A 21,995-nucleotide genomic window follows, 5' to 3' on the forward strand; every position below is an offset into this window, starting at 1 on the left:
ATATAAAACAATACATCGAACGATACCCTCATACTTGACCGAGAGTGAACTTTTTTAAAATTTACAACGAGAACAAAAAGCACATATTATTATTATTATTATTATTTTGCAGATTTGGCGTAATAATTTGGTTGACTTCACTGGCTGTACGGTCTTTTGACGTGTTGCATTGTCCTATGGTATCCTTTTAAATTTGACCTGTAGGGGGCAGCAACGTCCTGTATGAAATATTACGTGCCAAACACATTAGGAGAAGAAGAAAATATTACATGGAGGAGTAATAACATTGCACGTGTAGCTTTATTTACTTTCAACACAAACAGACTCTAGCAAACTAAACGTTTAAACATCACGTGGACTAACCTGCAATTCGAGTAGCGCACAGGTACCAGCCATTTTCTGCATTTAGAAAAAAATCGCCAATTTTTTAAAATTCAATTATTAAACTTAAAGTCTGCTAATTGGTGTAAAAGGATGCTAGAAGCAAAAACAATCAACAGTATCTTGTGCATACCATGCTTGCAGTTCATAAATGTTATCATGACCGCGTATACCACTATATTTCCATCTTCAGCTGGAGGTGCTCAAAGCATCAAGCATGTGATTAAAGGTATCCACTAACAACAACAAGCACTGTTGTAGAATGGACGACCTGGAAAACGAGCTTTGGGCTCCTGTACAGTTTGATGAGCACAACGATTTACCGAAGAAGAATGAGAGAAATAAAGAGAAGAAATCAAACCTTCCACTGGCAGCTCCAGTATTTGCTGGTGAGTAGAACAGACATCACTAACAACATTAGGCACACCAGTACTTTCTCAATACACACAACACAAGGTCTGTATGAAAAAAAAAACATCACCCTTGAAAAATATAACAATGCTCAGTTTGGATTGATGTGATCAGAAGTTTTTCGCTGCTGTACCTTGAGTGTCAGCGGATAAAGCAATAAAGTTGTTCTACCCTTGTCATTGCAGAAACCACAAAGGAAACAGGCTTTCACCGGACCACGAGGCTTTGTCTCGAGAAAATCAGAGAGGCAATGCTGCATCACAGATGGCAGGAGGCTGCAGAATATATGGCGTGTTACCCCCAACAGTTGGAGGACACAACTGCTGGTCAGGGAAAGCACTACAAAGAGGTACATTTCTTGGGGGGAGGTGTTGGGCCTCAATTACTTCATATAGGCTTTGAGAACACAAACCAGGACTAACAAATGAAAACATGATGCTAACACGTTGAAATAAACGGTCAGTAATGTAGGGTGTTTGCTTTTCAGATGATTTGGAGAATCACCATTGAAATTCTTCATCATCACCCTAACTCAAAGATGGATGACTATAACATCATTTATGAGCGAATGAAGCATTCAGGAATTAAACATTACCTGATGGTACGTCGACATCATCACCGTGCGCATGCACCATTCCGCTGTACTAAAATAGTCTTCGCATTTCTAGATCTGCCTGGAACATTCCTTCCACCTGCTGCTCCATGGGCAGATTGAGAATGCAAAGCGCCACCTCTCGATCGCTGAAAGCTGGAGGTATGGCAAAGAATCAGCAGATCAGTATCAGAGGATTAAACTGATTCAGGCCTACAGGAGTTTGCTGGATTACATTATCTGGTGCGACAAGAAAAATGCACCCTCCAAGACTAGTAAGTCAAACTGCTTACCTTGTATTATTTAGGTGCAACATGTCTCAGTCAAAATGATCTGGGTTTGTGTGGATTTTGTATTTTATTTTCTCTGTGTATTCGTGTGGGTTTTCTGTTCAATTGTATCCTCTAAATTTAAAGTGTCTGGTTGTGACTGACTGGCGACCAGTCCAGCGTGTACCCTGTCTCTTGTCTCCAATGTCAGTTGGCATAGGCTCCATTCTACAAAAGACATTTAACAAACTAAGCAGTAGAAAATGACTGGATAGATGCTAAAGTCATTGATGGACATACTGTATTTATTCTCTGGTTTAATACTGCCACCTAGCGGTCAATGTATTTTATGAAAGGAGCTCATTGGACGACCTTTTATTTTATCAGTTGTTTTCCATTTTCAAGGTTTTACCGATCCTGGAAGCAACCAAGACATGCACAATTATTTCAGACAGGCTTCTGTCAATCTGAAGGAGATTTTAAAATATCCTGGTGTCTGGGATCCCTTCATACTGAGTTATGTGGAGGTAAACAAATTCAATAACCATCAGTGAGAGTGATAGAATTTGTAGTTCTAAACCTTGAATTTTGTTCTATTGAACATTTTTTTGGACAGATGCTTGAACACTATAATGATCAGGAGGAAGCAAAGAAAGTCCTGGAAGACTATGCGTATGACAGTGCGTTCCCCGCCAATCCAAACGCACATGTGTATCTGTACCAGTACTTGGAGAGACACGACGCATCAGCGAGGAAATTGATGAAAGTTTTAAAGGTATAGCCAGAGTTACCACAATGTGATCGGATGTTCTTTTAAGTTGACTCACAAGGAAGGTCAAAGCAACTCTGAGATGATGATTTTGTTTTTCATACGCCAGGTCCTCCATTCTTTAGTTCCAAGTCATGAGCTGATGTTGGACTACAGTTCCTTTCTGCTTCTCTCAGGTATTCTGACATGAACAGACAAAACATTAACACGCCCCATAAATAATCCAATCCAATCAATATTTATTTAGACAAGTTAATAATTTGTATGATTGTTGGAAATCATTGATAAGTGTAATGTGGACTGACACCATTTTTATTTTGTCAAGAGAAAACAGGAGACATCAACAAGGCTCTTGGAGTTGTCCTCGATATGCTCGATTACGCCTGCTGGAGGACAAGCATGGACGCGTGGAAACGCTTAAAAGACATTATTGACAAATTACAGTTACGGTATGCCGATGTTCTTCCGACTTTCAAGTCACCGAATGCCGAGAATTAAAAATACGGGATTCATCTGTCGCCATTACTGTGTGTGAAAAAAAACAGTGACGACTGGAAGGAAGTTGTTGCTGAGAAGATGGCGCCAAGAAAAGAGTGGTGGCCCGCACTGCACTTTACAAGGTTCCAAGCTGCTGAGGATGCCGTGGAAAGACCCCAACTGATGGAAGTGAAGGCATTACTCTCCAAGATCCTCTGTCCGGGTGAGATCATGTCACGGTTTTTATTTTCAGTACTTCTAAATCAATTATTTTTTTCTTAATTATTCTGACCTGATAGTCCCTACTTTTGCTTTTTAAATTTAAATTAGAAGCTATCACATTTAATTAAATATTGTAGGATACGTCTCCCAGTAACTTGATTTATTATTCATTTCCCTCTCGACGGAAAACAACAATCTGATGTTTCATTAAATATAGATTGAAACATTTCCACATAGGAGAATACAAATGAAAGACGAACTATATGAAATACCTACAAAGGCTTTGAGAGCAGTTACACTCTTTATGGTCAAAACTAATTTCCCTTGGGAAAGTACAAAAATTCTTTCTGTATTAAAAAGGTAACCGCTTTGAAGTAAACTGTTAAAAATGTAGTCAAAATCAGGGGTGGGCAAACTTTTTGATTGGCGGGCCGCAATGGGTTCTAAAATTTGATAGAGGAGCCGTATCAGATGGATGAGTTATTTTGGTAATTTTATTTATTTTATTTAATTTTAAACGAAAATGAACAAAAGCATTACAAATTATATTATATGAGAAAATAAAATATTAACAAAGTTTATTCATTAAATTTTTTTTTTTCAAGTTCGGCGGGCCGGATTAAAACGTTTAACGGGCAAACTGTGGCCCCCGTGCCGTAGTTTGCCCACACCTGGTCTTTATGAATATTTAAGAATACGATGCAACAGACTTTATCTCATTGTTATTCTTGTACTTCCAGAAATGACGCTCACATACCCTGCTGGACAAGTAATCAATGGTGAGAGAACCTGACGCCCACAAAAAAATTAAAAATTAAATAGACTCACCTGGTGATGATCATGATGAAAACAGTAAACTGTTCCATGAGGTTATTTTAAAGCAAGACAAGGTAGAACCCTCTTTTTCCATCAGGGGGCGCTCTAGCACTGTACTTTTCCCGAATAGGCGGCTTAGATGACCACCTTTTCTGGACAGAAAGCAGATTTAGCTCCCAGCCAGCCCTCATGGGTATTTTATGGTTTTTGTAGCATTTTGTTGGAAGTCTTCCTCTGTCCTCGGCTGACTTTTGCCGCACTACCGGTGCTCCGAGTCGGCGTGTACACGCTGCCTCTGTTAGCTGTGTTGTCATGAGCGATTACTCAACCAGCACAGACCTCACAACAACCCAGCATGCTTTAATTTGGACAAGTATGACAGATTGTTGACAGCCCCATGTGTTTAGCAACAATAGTAGTCGTAAACAACGTCAAATGAAAGGCTGCTTTGAAATTGTGGTTTGGTGGCAGAGTATACGCGCTAATATTTAGCACACGCTATAATTGTGGTCAATATCTCCCAGGCTAATGTCATATTTTGTATCTCATTGTTTGTCAGTCATGGCACTCGCAGTATTTCGTTTAATCCTCTGGGTCCTTTGCACCAAATCGTGAAATAAAGTCTGGATGGAGCAGCATGCCAATTTAATAAATGAAAGTGTTTTGTAATGATTCTGCTTACTTGATTCGGCTTGCCACAATGTTGGCTGTGCAGCGTGTGTGTATGTGTGTGTGCTGCTTTGCAGTCATTACATAAACCAAAAGCCCAGAGCACTTGCCTGACCATAGAAGCAGCTGCTGAAGAGATCTGGGGATATAAGTCGCATGTCATTTCAAAACTCCCAACTCCAAACAGTCACCACTCTAGATTCTATCGTGCTCGGCATTTTTATTGGGAAATGGTTTATTTTACAGTACGCTGATTACACACATGTGACATTGTCACTTAAGCCTGCGTGTCACAGATGGACCTTAAGGTTTCCCTTGGACCGGGTTACATAACTAAACTCAGCTTCGACATGGAGACCCAAGCCAATAATTACCAAGGAGGTTATATTTTTGTCTCCGCATTATGCAAAAATACAAAAAAAAAAAAAACGACATACCAGCTTTTGTCTATTCAAAGTGTGCTGTGTGAGATCGTCAGGGCTGCCATCGGAGGTAATTTAAGTTAACCAAGTTTGTCTGAAAATTATTAATTACAAACATCTTTTTTTTTTCTATCTGAGCCAGTGATGTAAAGTGAAAAGCAAGTCAATGAAATTCTCAAACAAAATTCAGCAGAAGGCACCATTAACCTGTCCACCTTTTATTATTCATCCAACAGAAATAAGGATTCAAAGGCAGAGACACCAGCCAACAGCATCGCAGTATCACAAGGGTTGACAATCTATCGCTGCTTTGCATAAAGGAAGCTAACACCCACGTCTCATTTTGTCTTATACCTGTAAAAAATCCCCTTAACCACCAAATCTTGTGACTTACCCACACTGTCCCCCAAAAGACAAAACTTGAACAATGTTATACATTATATATATATATATATATATATATAGAGAGAGAGAGAGAGAGAGCGATATTAATTTAAAATTTTTTTTTTTTTATATTTCCTGCACATTTCTGTGGCCCTCCAAAATGTCAATCTTTTGTGGATATTAGACTATGGAGTTTCCACTTTATGTTTTTTTTTTTTTTTTTTTTTTTTTTAAACTATCACAGCAGGTTTCAAGGTGACTGTGATTAAAAAAAAAAAAAGTGAAGAAAAAAAAATGTTTAATTCATTACCGAGCCTAGAAAGGCACTCCGCATTTCTTTGTTGTGCGAGTTTGACATTAATTGAATTTCCCTTCCTTGTTTCACCTCATCTTCCCGACAGGAAAAAAACAAAAAAAAAACAGACAGCAGATTGTACTCCGAGTCTTGCTTGGCTAGGCTCAGTGGATTTGTAACCTAAAATCCAGACAGTGACAGCACAACTCAGCAACAGCACGACATTTCATGTCTTGTACGTTAAAGGAGTGCAGGGTGTTAAAGGAGACGTTGGAGGGTTGAAAAGCTCTTAATTCAACTTTGCATCTGAAAGCTTAACATACTGATGCGCTTGGCAGTGCTGCAAAGGCAAGAGCAGTTACAGGAAAACACGAGGCTGCAGCTGCAATCTTCGCGACACTCCAGAAAATCAAAACCAGCAAACATAAGTCAAACTAAAATCCATCAGAAATGAAAAAGAATCAGAATTAAGACTCATTGTTTTGGTGTGAACAGTTTAACAAAAAAAGCTTTCGACACACTGAGTACTAGCAGATGCTAAGTCAAAATTGCTTGAGGGGAGACATGTCTTGAGGAACTTTTGGGAGGAGGAGAGAAAAAAAAAAGATTCCCAAAATATCCCCCCCCCCCTTACTGTGAAGTTGAAAGTTGACAACCGCAAAAGCTTTGTTCCCCGAGTGCAAAAAATAGCTTTCAATAATGTATTGGAGGCATAACGATTGAGCTGATTTCTGGGGGAGCTCAGCTGTGGTGGGCTAGGATTTAAAAAAAAAAATAAATAAAAAATGCTTCACACTGGCTGCAAGAAATGATGAGCATGCTTAAAAAAAAATGACACGAGTTAATATTTATGACTTTTTCTCTCTATTTATACACTGGAATCTTCAAATCAGATTTCGCCACGTTGCTTGCTTGTGCGGTTAAAAAAATATTTTTAACTAGCTGGTCAGTCAACTGTACTTGTTGCTAGGCTCCGCTACTAAAAAAAAAAAAAAAAAAAAAGATGTTTGAAGATAAATTCTGAAGATTTATAGGACACGCCAGTGCTGCAAATTAGTGTCGTGAGTGTGACTTTGCGTCAAACTCTGTTGAATGTAGTACAAAATGGAGCACATGGAAGGAGAAATGATTTAAAAAATTGAAGAAGGAAGGGGAACAGAATTCCAGGCTGACATGAATTATTAAGATTACGCGGGCATCCGGATTGGCTCCACACCTGTGGTTTAAATTTGTTGAATTGAATTTCGATATATCAGCATGGCAAACAATTTACATTTTTTTTTTTTTTTTTTTACATTTTCTGCCCTCTGTTTTATCTTTTTAAATAAATACAAGCAGTACCAGTTTTCTGCAACATACCCTTGCACGTCACTCATTTTGTATGAAATATGTTTCCCCTCGGTAACCTAGCAACCATTAGGTACACCCACTGTCACTGTACATTTCCTATGCTTCTGGTTAAGCATATGTGTCCGACCCTTGCGGTCACGGTAGGAAATAGAATGGTTGGAAAATGTTACGAAGCCACATGTATCTTGCACGAATGCAGGAGTGTGTCTTTCCACTTTACTTTTTTTTTTTCCATTCATCATTTTCTCTATAAACTGTCCATTTGTCATGAGAGAATTAAGTGCCGCTCTGCTCCATGATGTATCGGTGATCTAAAAAGTATTGACGGATAACTCTTACAATAATTTTTTTACTCATTTATTGGATGCTGATTATTATTTTATTTTTTTGTTACTGTAATTCAAAAAATATTAACAGGTGACAGACATGTCAAGACAACCGTCAGACTGATTTTATCAATTAAATTCGAACATGAAGAATTAAGAATTGATGATTAATCACTCAATCAATGACTTGGATTAAACGTGACACTTAAATGACTGGCTTGATTTGCGCAAACTCCAAAATTTGTTACAAAATAAATAAATTGGAGCAGTTTTTCTCATGTTGATGCTATATTTGAAAAAAAAAAAAATACAAATTAAGAATACAGCAACATTAACATTCAAAAATCACTTTTTATCATATTTGTTAGACCAGATAGCAGTCCATTAATATAATGAGCTGTGGGGGAAAAAAAATTGTCATCGCTGACCCCATCTTGTACCGCTTTTCTGACATTTCAGAAACCACCGTGTTCAAGGAAAGACAACCAATCAGAGACCGAAGGCATAACTGACGAAGTGTCGATCATTCACTCATAACTGGCAATGGTTACCTTAAACTTCAGGAACCTTGCTGAAACTATAACGGAATATCAACCTCCCAAGCAGAGTGAAGGGACTTTAGACTCAGACCTGACTCTGACAATCCATTTTTTTTTTATCACCTCGTTTTGATGTCTAATTGGTTATATATTCCATCCCCAAAAATGTAAAGCGATAATATTTTGTTTTATACTAACACTGCATTACGAATAAGACATACGACCAAAGTAGCAGCCGTGGCTAACATTAGCATGTTTTCAGTTTGTTAATAAAGGGCGTGGCTTAAAAATATAATGGCATCAGTTTGATAGATTACTCTATAAATAAGAGAACAAAACCCACAATGTTGTTTTAAACTTGACGTGTCAAAGTGAAATGAAACTTATGGCGGCTAAGTAATAATTGGCGGCTGCCGATTTATGCTGGTGGGAATGTGCATCATCTGAATAGTAAATGAGGAATTGGCTATATAGCGAGGTAGCATGCAAAGCAAGCCAAGCAGCTGTTGGTTTTTGAAAAAAATAAATAAATAAATAAAAAAATGAGTTGATTGTAGCACATCCAAAAAAAAAAAAGCCAGTCATGTAACGCCTTTTACCTTCCAGTGATTTTGTCTAATGGTCAGTTTTCATTGCCTGACCTCAATCAAAACGCTGGTCTTTTGTGGTGGCTTTGGTCTACGCCAGCTTTTAAATGTGCTGTTTGTGTTTCTTTGTCCTGATGTGGAGCAAGCTGTGTGTTAGGTCAGATTAACAAATGTTAAGGCCGGTGGCGCTCTGAATGACAGCATTAACCGGAGGACAATGGGAGCTCGGGACAAAGGCCTTTCACGACCTGTCTGACAGCTTGTAGCGTTGATGTCATCCTCTGACTCAGGGTGTTGCCGCCGTCTCTGTCACACTGGACGCTCGGATGGATGACATCACCAAGTGACACACATCTCGCTCCTCTTTTTGTCTGTTTTTTTTTTTTTTCTATTATTTTCTCTGCTTTTCTTGGGTCAGTAATGACCTCATTAGCTTCTGTTCGGAAACAACAACAAAAAAAAGAACGTTCATTTACCAGGCAGACTCGGATAAATAACAGGCAAACGAGTAGGTCATGTGATCATGTTACCAGCATGGTGAATATTAAATCCGAGGCAGGATGTACCTCAGAAGAATAATACTTCAATTACTTCCGTTATGATTTACTAGCCAAACAAACAAAAATCAACATCAATGTATGTAAATCTATGTAAATAGTTTCAACAACAACTAAGTAATTTTTTTTTTTTTTTAATCAGACGACTTTTCCAAAGGCAAACACTGAGCTTTCATTATGTCTCGGTAATAATCTGGCGATTTACACAAAATCTCTTGTCATTAAAACGGTAGAATGTCATTTCATCAGTGCTGTTAATGACAGATTTAAAGTGGAATATTCAAGAAAAAAAATTCCCATAATGCAACTTGATGTATTTTGGAAAAAAACTTACGAACAAAAAAAGTTGTGATAATAACTAATTAATAATGTATTAATAATAATAATCAATTAATAATTTTGTAATAATTTTTGAATTGACCTTCTTATATGCCCACACGTACTCCAGAGTCACGCAGGGAAATGTAACTACCGCCCCCCCCCCTCGTTATATGCATGACTAGTAAACTGTTCTTCATGTGTGAATTCTGTGGACTGACATTTGAACGCAACCTTAACGGCAGCCTAACACTTGATGGTCGCCGCGCTGAATGGAAATGACAAGGATCAACCCGAGATGTGCACTTAAGGGAATGATGGGCGATGATAGCCGCCGTGTAAATGCTCAACACAGAACATTTGCCTGCATGATACTAAATCAAATTTGTGCCGGGTCAAAGATGGATGGAAATGACTTACACGGTGTGCCGCGCTATACGAAAAAAAATTTTAGCATTCAGAAAATGCTTTTATTTGAGCTATTCCACGCACCTGCTATCCTCCTCCATCTTCCATTTCTATCATCGGAAGGGAAGCGTTTCACATTTCTGACAGCTTGTGTGAAATTTTCAAGGGAGTTAGCCCGATCGGAAACAACAGTGGTTGCCGAGACAGCAGAACAAGACTGAAGAACGTCACCGAATCACACTTTACAAGGAATACGAAACATTTTTTAGGCGGGCTCGTGTTAGACGCGAAAGGCCGAGGTCGTAGCCCCTTGTGGGACAGTCCCACACTCCCAACGCAGACTTGCAGCAGGTGACCCCCACCGTCCTAGAAACAGTTGCTATTTACACGCGATTAACAACGGCTGCTTGGGAGGTGTCATTGTTATTTATATTGAAGCCGTCTGGTTGTGTCACAGGTGGAAGGCAGCAAGTCATTTCTGATGAGCTGGTGCACTGAAGTGCAGTTAAATTTGCTATAATTATTATTATTTTTTTTTAATAAATGACTTGAAATAACCGTTGCATTATTCATTTGAAATGCTTTTCCTGGCCTTTACAGTATCCCCCTCTCAGTTGTTGTTGGTTTCTGAGGGTTTTCCCAATAGTCTCCTCCTTCCGAGGTATAATGCATACTCTATTGGGTTAAGGTCCACTAACTGACTTGGACAGATCTTCCCGTTTTCCCCTCGATGACGTCCCTTGTTGTGTTGGATGTTTGTTTAACCCAATAAAGCCTCTGCTTGACCTCCGAAAGAGGAGACTTAAGTGAGAAACACCCAGAAAAAACTGGTGTGATGATTATTTATTTGGTCTCAGTTTATGAAAATTTTTATTTTTTATTTTTTTTATTTTTTTGTTATTTGGAAATATAATTTCTTTTCTTGCGTGTGATGTCATCACTCATTCGCAACGTGAAAGGAAACAAGCAAGCTGGGAACAATTTCAATTTCTCGAAATTAAGCCTTTAAAAATAAATAAATAAATAAATAAATAAATAAATAAATGCCCATCCCTATACAAACATAGCTAATAAACAACTCTTTTTTTGGAGAACTGCTGCTAAAGGTCTTTTTTTTTTTGCACGCGAGTTGACTAATTTCCTTTCCTTTCGAGTACCGCTATACCGTACAGCCCTGCCGTGCTCACTGTTGTGGTATAAATATCACCAGACCTCATCTAATATGCTCAAATTCATCTGTGTGTGCCTTAATACGCTTCCATTCTGGGAGAAGGTCACGATTAAATTGGCCGCCCACCCCAGGCAGAATGACAATATTTGCTATTCTGGAGATCATTATCTCACGTTCCACCCAAGATGAAACTTCAAATCAAGTTATCGAGCGCATCTCAATGACGGACAGCCCCAATGCACAACAACCTCGTTTAAATGATGTGATCGTTAGCTATACAATATTTACTAGTTGCTAGGTAACCACACGGATGATTCCGTTCTCCCCTTAGGGGAAGGGACATGCCAACGTGATTGAATAATACCAAGAAGGCCAGTTCAGCTCAGGGTAAATAGGTTTGTCATTAGTTCAAAAATGGTGATGGTATGGTAAGGCGACTTTTTCTTTTGTTGATGTGTCACTCGTGTTGCACACGCAACACTGAACGTCTGTACTCGAAAACTCAACATACTGCATGCTTCTCCTCCGCAACGCTCGTCTGCCTTCAAATTTTATAACCACCGTCAAGGGGAGTGCCAAAGGGACTGGGAAGGTTTGAGGTTGAAGAAGAACAGATAAATCCACTCTCAGTGGTTATGTCACCGGCGAAAACCAGTGAATAATGAGGCCGGAAAAAATGTGAATCGTTTCTGTTTCGCCATTTCAATCAATTGTCAAAAATGATGTGGCTGTAGAAGGTCTGAGGTCGCCGTGGGAACGAGTGACATTTGTTTGAAAAAGCGATCCTATTTTTTTAAATATATATATTTATATTTTTTAATTTTTTTTAAGGTTACTCAATTGTTGTTCAGCTTTGAATTTTTTTTTTTTAGTTACAATGGAGCTAAAAGTGTAAAAAGAAGAAAAACACTGTTTAAAATTAATCTGTAAAGACAAAAAAAAAAAAAAATACTGTAAAAAAAAAAAAAAAAGAAGACCTGAGGTGAGTCCCCATCGCATGTCATTTTCCTCTTTTATTATTATTTTCAATTTAAGCAAATTGAGCTGAACAGCCATGATTCAAAGGCGTGCATCTCTGCCATGTCACTCAGGACAGATACTGATGTCTCGATGGGATTATTGTTGTCTGCCTCGAAAAATAAAACAACAAAAAAAAGCAGCTAATACAGGCGTGGGCAAACTACGGCCCGGGGGCCACATGCGGCCCGTTAAACGTTTTAATCCGGCCCGCCGAACTTGAAAAAAATTAAATGAATAAACCTTGTTAATGTTTTATTTTCTAAATACTGTGGTTTTTCAAAGACATATATATTGTTGGAATGCTTTTGTTCACTTACATTTAAAATCAAATGTATTTTTTTTTCTCCGGTGAGGTGAGGTCACCAAAACACGCCATCCGTCTGCTCCTGGTCCGGCCCCTCTGTCAAATTTTAGAACCCATTGTGGCCCGCCAATCAAAATGTTTGCCCACTCCTGAGCTAATATATTGACATGAAAGCTGACGGACTCAAATGACAATTACAACTTTCCTTCAACGAGTTTCACAGGCTCAGCCACCCGTGACGCCAAATGGCGAGAATCGAAGACGGCGTACAGTGACAGGCTGTTGAATGCTTGGCAGTGTCCCGCCTCGTGTGTCCATGATGGTTTTCAGGCTGTTAGGATTTCAGTAAGACCCCATCTGCGCCTCATATGTCCCTCTTAAGCATCGCTGAAGTGTTTCACGAGTTGGAGGAATTGCATGAAGACTAAACCGTTGAATTAGTGAACAAATTCATTAGCAATTTATTCGTTCTCGTCCCCTCACGCTCCGAATGCGACACTGTACCTCGTCAAAGTCAGGAAGTGGTTTTGTGTCTTTTCTTCTGGGCCAGCAAATAACACACCGGCATCCGTCACATTTTCCACGCTTAAAAAAACAAGAAAAAAAAAAAAAAGCTAACCGCTCGACAGTATTTTAACTCCATTTGTCATGATCTCATATTGGTGTGATCTCAAAACTGATACAGAAAGCCACATTTGCTCACATTTTCCACTGGCTGACATTTCTGTGCGCTGAATGTGGTTTGAGCGCTTATAAAAGTAAAAATAATAATAATAATAATAAGAAAAAATAAAATAAAAATACATAAATCTCACTGAACATGAATCATGAATGACTTGCGACCTCTGGACTTTTTTTTTTTTTATTTCTCCCCCATCGTCTTTGTTCCTCAACTACGTGAACACAGAACGCACACATCAGAATGGGACAATACGATATTATGTTTTCTGTTTAACAAAAGCCCAACGAAACCAGTCCTACAGGCAGAACCGGGTGAATTTACATAACTGCTTGGCACCTTGTTCCAAAAAAAAAAACGCCTCCTTGCCATCACTACTACTATAAAGTCATTAAAAGCAACGGCATTAATACAAGAGATTTAATTAGGTGCATTGAATTGTAATGAGGAGGATTTTTATTTTTTTTTTTTTATGTTTATAATGACGCATTTATGGGCTTGGCTTTTTTAGCCTCACTGATTGTTTGTCACTGTCAATCTCCACAGACCACCCACCACGTTATAACCACTTGCAGCATATAATGTCAACCAGCAACTACATACACAATAATTGTGAAAAGTCATTTGTCAAGCCATCAATAAATACCGTCGTGAATACTTTTGGGAAAAAGGTTGTCTTCCATAATTGAAAGTGGTCTGTTGGAAACTCGCAGACAAAGCTTTGTCACACAATGCAGATGTTCAATCATGCATTTGGATTTAATCCAGACAAGGAAAATAATACAAAAAGTAATTGTAACCCATGAATGTAAAATACTAGAAAGTATCCTCAAGTAAATTAGTTGACATCTTCTGTATTATGTAAATTATTTATTTTTTTTTTTTCCTTTTGTAATATTTGCTTTGCCTGACATTTAGAAATGATGTGGACAAAAGTTAAATGGCTTCGGAGAGATGAGGTCATACGTATACTTCTATACACCTGACTGGTCACTTTGAAGAGGAAAATTGGTTGTTTGACTTTTAAATATATCTCTTGTGACTACAGTCGTGTAACTTAGTGTATCTGACACACCTCATATCAATTTAACAAGACAACCAACCCCGTATAAAAAAATAAAATAAAAATAATAACAAAGCAAAACATCTGTTGCCTAAGTGAGGGTCACACACTTCAAAGTGAAACAAGAAGAGCGATCCAATCCGAATAGGCTCGTCAATTTCTAAATAAGTGCACAGTGGACTAATAATAGCAGCAGTAATAAATGCCCTGCATTGTTTCAGGTTGCGGCTAAGCATAAAAAGAGAGTGCAGACTATATTTAGGATTTAAAGCCAGAAAGTCCCAGCATGCAATCTTTCGTATTTGACAGCCAAATAGTCTTCGGCTTCATAACACGTCAGCCAATAACATCAAATTAGTAAGATTGTTACCGTAATGTTGCTTCACTATCTCTGAAAGGTCTCTTAAGTTGTATTATTTGCTTCTTTCAGTCACATAATGTGGATGAATTATTACCATAAACCGTTTTTATGGTATTGACGCACATCCCTGAATTGTTCCCGTTGTAACTGCTTTTCTTTTACTGAAAAATATGCGAAAGAAAAGCAGTTTGACGGAAGCAGGTGAGATCGGATGTAGTTAAATATTTGAATGGGGGTGGTGTGTGTGTGTGTGTGTGTGTTCATGTCGAAAGAGACCTCAGCCAACACAATTATTTTGTTAGTGCACATACCTCATGCAGTACAAATGATATTAGCACGTTAGCACGAAGAAAGCCCCCGTGACCAAACAGCTGTATGAAACCTTATACGCCGTGTAATTTGCATGTGTGCTGCTAAATGACGCCTGCAGCAAAACTGTTTGATGGTGGCCACCTCAAATTTGAAATTCAAAACAATTACTTTGAGCACTTGCGGCTAGAGGGATTCACACAACGGACCAATACCATTCAAATACGTTCCTAAGGCCTTATGGAAACTTAACAATTTTAAACAAACTTCCTTTTTGCGAGCGGCACTTGAATGCACCGCCACTTGTGATTTCACGTTACCGAGCATCAAGTGAAAGCACCGCGTCTTCTTCCTGGTTTCTCAACGTGATTGCTGATTGGCTCCCCGTGACATCATCGCTGCGCGTACATGCGGCTGAAGGCGGTTTGAAGCCGCGGTTTTAAAGCGGCAGACCCTCCCATCCGCTCTCCCCCCCCCCTCCTCCTCCACCTCCTCCTCCCTGGCTCAGAACCAGACGTCCCGGCTGAGACTCCTCCCACTGCAGGGCAGGACCTCACTGTACCCAAAAGACGCATTTAATATTAATGAAGTCGCGAATTGGCTCCAACTCGCGTCAGTCCCGCTGCGCGTCTACTGCAGACTGGCGGACTTCCTTCAACATTATTTCTGGGCAACGGGGTAAAAGTAGCCCAAAATATGTTGCCGATCCACTGCGCGCAGACTTGCTGAATGGAGGCAGCCCTGTCATCGAGAGGAGATTGTAAATTACTGGGCCCAAATCAGCAACACACACACCGGTAAGGAGAAATTCAACGCAAGTTTGCCAATTACAAGTTGATCGCGGGGATTTCACGCTTTACTATAATTAATGAAGCCATCCTCGTGCGGCCGTTTGAGTGATATTTTGGGGATGTTAACATGTTGCTTTTTAGAGTTTTAAGTTTGTAATGCAAGAATGGCGGATACTGGATTTATAGTTTTATATATATATATGTAATTTTTTTAAATATTGCAGTGGACGATGCCTATGTGCTCATCTCTGTGAATCTCACGTTATATTCACAGCACGTCCTCATGCTGAGTTTCCTCAATGAATTTGTCCATGAATGATTTCTCTTTGCTGTGCTGGAGGATGACCACGGCAGGCAGAGTGCATGCATGCATGCATGGATGCATGCAAGCAAGCAAGCAAGCAAGCATGACGGTGGTTCTTACATAACAATCCAAGATGACATGCTCTTTACAACGCTTGTATTTGGAAGGAATTTACCGTCCATCTTGACGTCTCTTCACTTGTGGGAGAGATCCAAACTGCAGTGTTGCAGTATTTTCCGGCGTTATCTCTCCCAAGTAAAAGCTTCAGATAAGACGTAGCAGAATTGGCCACGTTAAAAACAATGACGCCGACAAGAGGTTGATTCCAATTGAATTACCTTGAAGCGATTCACTTGAAAGACTCCGCTGTTTGTTATTGTGATGAGCGTGGGTGTTGCCACTTGTAATATTTTGGCTTCAGGAGCTGCTGTTGATCAAACAGACTTGTGTGCTGATTCACGGTCTTGATCTCGCTGTGCAAACGCACGATTCTTTGAACCGAGCGAGGCCTTGAAAATCTTTCTCCCTTCTCGTGTCAGAGCGGCGTGTTGAGTTCTCCGTAGACGTCCAGCCCTCGGCCTCCCCATGCCTCCATCTCCCCTCGACGACAGAATTGTGGTGGCGCTGCCAAGGCCGATCCGACCTCAGGAACTCCAACTGCGACTGGACACCAGCTACCTGGACTCCATCGCCTCCACCAGCAGCGACAATACGGTCATCAGCGCCACCGTGGTGAAGATTCGGGCGACGGCCAATCTTGTGACGTATATGCCCTCATCCAAGGGTTCCACGCGCTCCTTGTCGTGTGGATGCAGCAGTGCCAGCTGCTGCTCGGTGACCACCTATGAGAAGGACAGCCCCAGCCTGAACCACAGTCAGGTGAGTGCCAGCAGCCCCAACCTCAGCTATGCCGGACCCTCTATGCTCAGCAACCACGAAGCATTAAGCGCCTCCAGCCTCGCCCCGGGCGCACCCAAGGCGCACCCGTCCACCACTGTGAGAGTCATCCACCCCAATGAGCTGGCAAAGCGGATGACCTACTGCCCCATGGGTCACCCCATCGGACCCGTGCCGGTCATCATCGACTGCCGGGCCTTCACGGAGTACAACAAGAACCACATCCGGGGGGCGGTGCACATCAACTGCTCTGACAAGATCAGCCGGCGGAGGCTGCAGCAGGGAAAGATCACTGTGCTGGACCTCATCTCCTGCCGGGAGGGCAAGGACTCATTTAAGGGCATCTTCTCCAAAGAAATCGTGGTCTACGACGACAGCACCGCCGACCCCAACAGGCTGGCGCCCTCGCAGCCTCTCCACGTGGTCCTGGAGTCGCTGAGGAGGGAGGGCAAAGACCCCATCATTCTCAAAGGTGAGTGAATTTGTCAAGGCGTGGCAAATACAAACGCACGATGGGCTGGAAATGGAAAAACGGGGCTTTCCAGCATATTAAGGGGTAAGAAAGTGCAATTTCATGGGCTTTAGTTTGACTCCGGAGCCACTGAATCATTCTCGACGTCTGAGAGCAATGAGCGGTTTTAGCGGCGCTCGGAGCTTTAGCGCCAATATGAACTGAGATGAAGCCGTGAGAGGTTGCGTAATAGTGTGCAGTGTTTGCGTAAAGCCTGTTAAACTTTGACCTTTATTGTTCCCATCAGCTGACCTGGCCTGGAGGCAAATTGCTTGTTTAATCGTGTGAAACAGCGCGGCATAAAATGACTTCTTGAGCGTCCCGGCTTCCTGTTCACACTCTTCACCGGCACGCTGTGTTGTTGCTACCTTTTCCGTTCTTGTTGACATCAATACAGCGTAGTCGGAGATGTTGAGTGGCTGCCATGTTTTTCCACCGCTGCTGTTTGTGTCTGCAGCAGCTTGTTGTGAGTGCAAACCTAGATATGTGAATGCTAGAATTTGAACATTTGTGCAGAGGCTCTTAAATCGTTAAATGCCATTGACGGATAAAGACGTCAAAGTTACATTTTTTTTTTTTTTTTTTTTTTTACTCAGCTGGTTGAGAATGAGTTAAAGGGGAAGTCAACTCAAAAATGTTCTTTCCAATATTATATTCTATCTGGTTGCACTGGTCTTAGCACGGTATTCTGATTAATATTGTGTTTGTGGAATATGAATTAAGCAACAAAAAACAGTTTTTTATCCATCGCAGGAGGCGGCCATTTTGCCAACTGAAAATGACATCACAGTGCCTATTATGGATCAACTTGTGAACGTCACATGACCAAACTCACTCATAAAACCCAGGATTGGTTGTTACTTGAGCCCTGAAGAACGGTGATTTTTTTTTTTCAATCTCCAATGTTCAACTATTACCGCTCATTTTCTTCTTCTGCAATCGAGTCTTAAAAAAGCCTAAAAAAAAATGGAACGTGAGATCCATTGAGATTCCAACACAATGGCTGTAGATTTATTTTTTTACGAACTGCGAACGTCCGACGTAATGTTTTCATCTCATGGACTAGTTGCACATTTCTCCCATCTCATTATTTTTTTTTTTCATGCAAATGTCCTGTACGTCGACGCTGGCACTGCTTTCATGGGCTACACTAGAGGCAAACAAATTACATCCTGGTTGACCGATTTTTGACCCCGCCTTCAACTAATCAACTATTCTCTGTCAAAGACCCGACATGGGACATAGGACACTCAGCTTGCCTTCATTTTGGACTTTTCTCTGAGGCCAAAAAGCTCCGTTTGTCATTCGCTCTCCAAATCACAGTGATGCGATTCACATGAGGCTAAAATTAAACGGGAGCGCTCGGTTTTATGAAATGCGCGCTTAAAATATTTGCTGTGGATTGATGCATTGCCCGCCCTTGAAAAATGAAATACATCAAGCCAGTGTTTTCTGCCCATGCAGGGATAAAAGTGGATTCAGTTTTGACCTCCAATTTCATGCAAATCGGACCGAAGGAAGCACACACCAGTGGACTCACAATCTTTGTAGTGCATTTTATACAATTGATATTTTCAAATGCCTCATACAGTTAACATTCAGTGTTAACGTTTTATTATTTGTGGAGTTTTTGTTCTGGCTTTGTCAATCATACACTTTTGAATTGTTTCATCTTAACTGTCGGATTAAAATTCATTGAATAATAAGTCACCATTTTGGGTTTGTTTTGAACGTTGTAGAACTGCACTGAATTATTGAGTACACGTGAAAAAAAAAAATCAATATGCAATTTGCAACGTATGGTTTCGCTTTCTCCTACACAAGCTTGAAATATCCGTATTTTGGAGGCCCAATGTGCAAGGGCTAAATAGACTTTATGACAGTATTTCATTTTACTAGAATATGAATTTCACATTCACTGCATATCCAGACAACCAAAGAAATATTATAAATTGTTCCATCAGTTTCTGTACAGTACTAAATACAGTAAGCCAGCATTAAATAGTAAAATGTACAAAACACAGCAAAGACTGGTTTCAGGGATTTAATGTTTTTTTTTATGCAATAAATTGTGCCATTGCTGAAACAGTATATTTTTTTCTTATTTACCTCTGGAAAAAAAAGAGTAATTGCACAGCTTTAATATGGGGCGGAGTGTTGAAAACTGTTTTTGATATTGTGGGCAAACTATTGCGATAATATTGTACATCGTTCGACTCCAATTATTAAGTGACGTGTGTGTGTGTGTGTGTGTGCGAAAGAGAGTGCGATGTATGACAACCATAAAGTAACTCTCCACCTGCCCGGGCACCAAAAGGGGAAGCTGCAAGGCTGTGCAATGACCTCACATTAAATCAGGCATCAACTATTGCTCTGTGAACAATATGTGCACTGACAACATGTGTGCGTGCATGTGTATAATATGTGTGTGTGTCTATTTTTCACACTACTCAACGGTATTACGGGTGACAGGTGCAAAGCAGTTATATAGGGTGGGGGGGGGGCAAAAGTTCAGTGAGGGGCATAATAAAAATTGAGTCTGTATTAGCTATTGTCTCACAGCTGTTGTGGTAAAATTTCCCCTCCTAAAATACACTTTTAGTAAACAAGACCCTTGAGTTGTGTCAAACCATAATGCCAGATAGTGGCCAATTCCACGTTACGTGATATTCATTTTGCGAGATTTTGAAAAAAAAAAAAAATATATATATATATATATATAATTAAGCGTATTTTCATTCGATTGCTTCTGTTTGCAGGAGGCCTTAGCTGCTTCAGGCAGAGCCACGAGAACCTGTGCGAACACTCGCTGCACCTTCACGAAGGCCTGGACTCGGGCGCGGCTGCCGGCCTCTCGGGGGCGCTACCTCACATCCTGCCCTCCACTCCGGACATTGAGAACGCGGACGTGACGCCCGTGCTGCCCTTCCTCTACCTTGGCAACGAGCGCGACGCTCAGGACATCAACTTGCTGCAACACTTGAACGTCGGCTACATCCTCAATGTGACCACTCACCTGCCGCTCTTTCACTATGACACGGGGCTGTTCATCTACAAGCGCTTGCCCGCCACCGACAGCAACAAGCAGAACCTTCGCCAGTACTTCGAGGAGGCATTTGAATTTATTGGTAGGAAAACGTACACTCATATTTATATTGTTTTGTTGTTTCGATTTGTTCACATCACACAATTTTCCAACTCACCCATGAGCTCATAGAAAATGCAACCATTTTCCTATTGCCGGTAATTCTTGGATGAGACCATTTTTGTTGAAAACAGTCAATACGATGACCTGAGCGATTAATCGGCCGGACAATTTAATCAGTCGATATGGGCTTGTTTGTAATTGGCAAAAATTGGCAAATTTTTTTTTTTGGGGGGGGGGTTCGTTTTTGCTGATGAATTTATTTATTTATTATTTAAACACATTAACACAAGATAATCACATTCAAATTTACAAACACCCTGATAAAAAAAAATAGGCAAAGAATTGGCCTATCTTTGCTGATTTTTTCCGATTTTTCCCTGTTGTACAACATAGAATTGTAAAAACTTCAAATTCTCAAAAATCAAAAGTGAGCCTCATGCACGGATGTTCAATATAAGTGGAATGAAGTTTGACTTATTTGCTATGCTGGTTTGTTTTCCTTAACGCAAAGTAATGCGGCTTACAACTCGGTGCACCCTATATATGGAAATTTCCCCCTGCAACTTAAATTAAAATTATTTGACAAATTCCTAATTTTCATTCTTCTGCATTTCAGAGGAAGCACACCAAGCTGGTATGGGCCTTCTGATCCACTGCCAGGCCGGCGTGTCTCGCTCCGCCACCATCGTCATCGCCTACTTGATGAAGCACACCTGGATGACCATGACGGATGCCTACAAATTCGTTAAAACCAGGAGGCCCATCATCTCTCCGAATCTCAACTTCATGGGCCAGCTGCTGGAGTTTGAGGAAGACCTCAACAACGGAATCACGCCACGGATCCTCACGCCAAAGCTCACGGGCGTGGAGACCATTGTTTGAACCGCTCGTATCACTCATTGGTTATTGAGTGTGGAATGTGAGTAAGCCGCTATTTTTTTTTTTTTACCCCCTTTTCTTCAATCTCCCCGCCTGTGCGCGTCTCGGACTCTGCGGAGTGCCAAAGCTGTGGGTCAGCAAAGCTGTGGGTCAGAACTGATGAAATGCCAAAATATCCCCACTGTTTGGACCTGGCCGACATCCCGGAGGAGAGCACGAGTTGAGACAGAGCGAGAGAGAATGTGCTCGCTTTGGAAGAGTTCCATGTGGGATTGCGGAGGAGCAAGTGTGAGACAGGAGAAGTTCACACTTCACACTGTGGCCCGGGCTGGCCAGTCCTAAAAAAAATAAAAATAAATAAATAACTGAAAAAAAAATAAACAGTTGAAGACATGTCTGGTGTGTCAATGTTCTATTTTTATACAAGGGTGACCATTACAAGCCCACTATGGCTTACTGTGCAATAATTTCTGAATGGAATGCAACTTTGATCTTCTGTGTATATATTGGAAATACTTCCAAGTCTTTGCTGAATATTGGTGTAATGTAATGTGCAGTAAATTTATGTTTTGGGTACAACACTTATTAGGGATGGGCGCTTCACTTCCTTAAAATAATCGATTACATTTCGATACCTTGAATCAAGCTGTTGACGTTTTTCTTTAGAGAGCAAACGCCACTGAATCGAAAGCGTCTCTGCTGGTTTGAGCCAGTAGTGTTCTAAATTTGTCAGCAATGAATTCAAACCAAGATTAACAATGCCACC

At 40.5% G+C, this 21,995-nt stretch overlaps 2 protein-coding genes across 6 annotated transcripts; both read left to right on the top strand.

The window, feature by feature from the left end:
• The first annotated feature begins 222 nt into the window (after positions 1 to 222).
• Positions 223 to 8,449, top strand: taf1a (TATA box binding protein (TBP)-associated factor, RNA polymerase I, A). 5 transcript variants are annotated; one of them, XM_088286958.1, is made up of 12 exons: positions 223 to 385; positions 575 to 770; positions 978 to 1,141; positions 1,280 to 1,393; positions 1,461 to 1,659; positions 2,059 to 2,180; positions 2,270 to 2,428; positions 2,532 to 2,598; positions 2,748 to 2,871; positions 2,968 to 3,122; positions 3,862 to 3,900; positions 7,843 to 8,449. In XM_088286958.1, exons 2-12 carry the CDS (start codon positions 644 to 646, stop codon positions 7,893 to 7,895), a joined length of 1,323 nt encoding a protein of 440 aa, XP_088143084.1. In that variant the 5' UTR covers positions 223 to 385; positions 575 to 643; the 3' UTR covers positions 7,896 to 8,449. The 5 variants fall into 5 exon arrangements, with proteins under 5 accessions (XP_088143084.1, XP_088143081.1, XP_088143080.1 ...); XM_088286955.1 differs by lacking the exon at positions 7,843 to 8,449 and adding an exon at positions 5,265 to 5,452 and having other exon boundaries at positions 643 to 770; XM_088286954.1 differs by lacking the exon at positions 7,843 to 8,449 and adding an exon at positions 5,265 to 5,451.
• A 6,787-nt stretch (positions 8,450 to 15,236) lies between these two features.
• On the top strand, positions 15,237 to 21,625 carry dusp10 (dual specificity phosphatase 10). Its single transcript, XM_088286822.1, has 4 exons — positions 15,237 to 15,496; positions 16,334 to 17,163; positions 19,962 to 20,330; positions 20,967 to 21,625. The coding sequence occupies exons 2-4, from the start codon at positions 16,380 to 16,382 to the stop codon at positions 21,230 to 21,232; spliced, it is 1,419 nt and encodes a 472-aa protein (XP_088142948.1). The 5' UTR covers positions 15,237 to 15,496; positions 16,334 to 16,379; the 3' UTR covers positions 21,233 to 21,625.
• The last annotated feature ends 370 nt before the right edge of the window (positions 21,626 to 21,995 follow it).

The sequence above is a fragment of the Idiotropiscis lumnitzeri genome, chromosome 21, assembly GCF_059441095.1.
Source record: "Idiotropiscis lumnitzeri isolate Australia: NSW breed Sydney's pygmy pipehorse chromosome 21, RoL_Ilum_1.0, whole genome shotgun sequence".
Lineage (NCBI taxonomy): Eukaryota > Metazoa > Chordata > Actinopteri > Syngnathiformes > Syngnathidae > Idiotropiscis > Idiotropiscis lumnitzeri.

Excerpts from the sequence above, each read along its gene's own strand:
- taf1a (XM_088286955.1), top strand. The coding sequence starts at position 644 with ATGGACGACCTGGAAAACGAGCTTTGGGCTCCTGTACAGTTTGATGAG. Across the intron at positions 2,429-2,531 it reads AATTGATGAAAGTTTTAAAG|GTCCTCCATTCTTTAGTTCC; the intron begins GTATAGCCAGAG and ends TTCATACGCCAG. Across the intron at positions 2,872-2,967 it reads ATTGACAAATTACAGTTACG|TGACGACTGGAAGGAAGTTG; the intron begins GTATGCCGATGT and ends GAAAAAAAACAG.
- dusp10 (XM_088286822.1), top strand. The coding sequence starts at position 16,380 with ATGCCTCCATCTCCCCTCGACGACAGAATTGTGGTGGCGCTGCCAAGG. Across the intron at positions 17,164-19,961 it reads AGACCCCATCATTCTCAAAG|GAGGCCTTAGCTGCTTCAGG; the intron begins GTGAGTGAATTT and ends TTCTGTTTGCAG. Across the intron at positions 20,331-20,966 it reads GGAGGCATTTGAATTTATTG|AGGAAGCACACCAAGCTGGT; the intron begins GTAGGAAAACGT and ends TCTGCATTTCAG.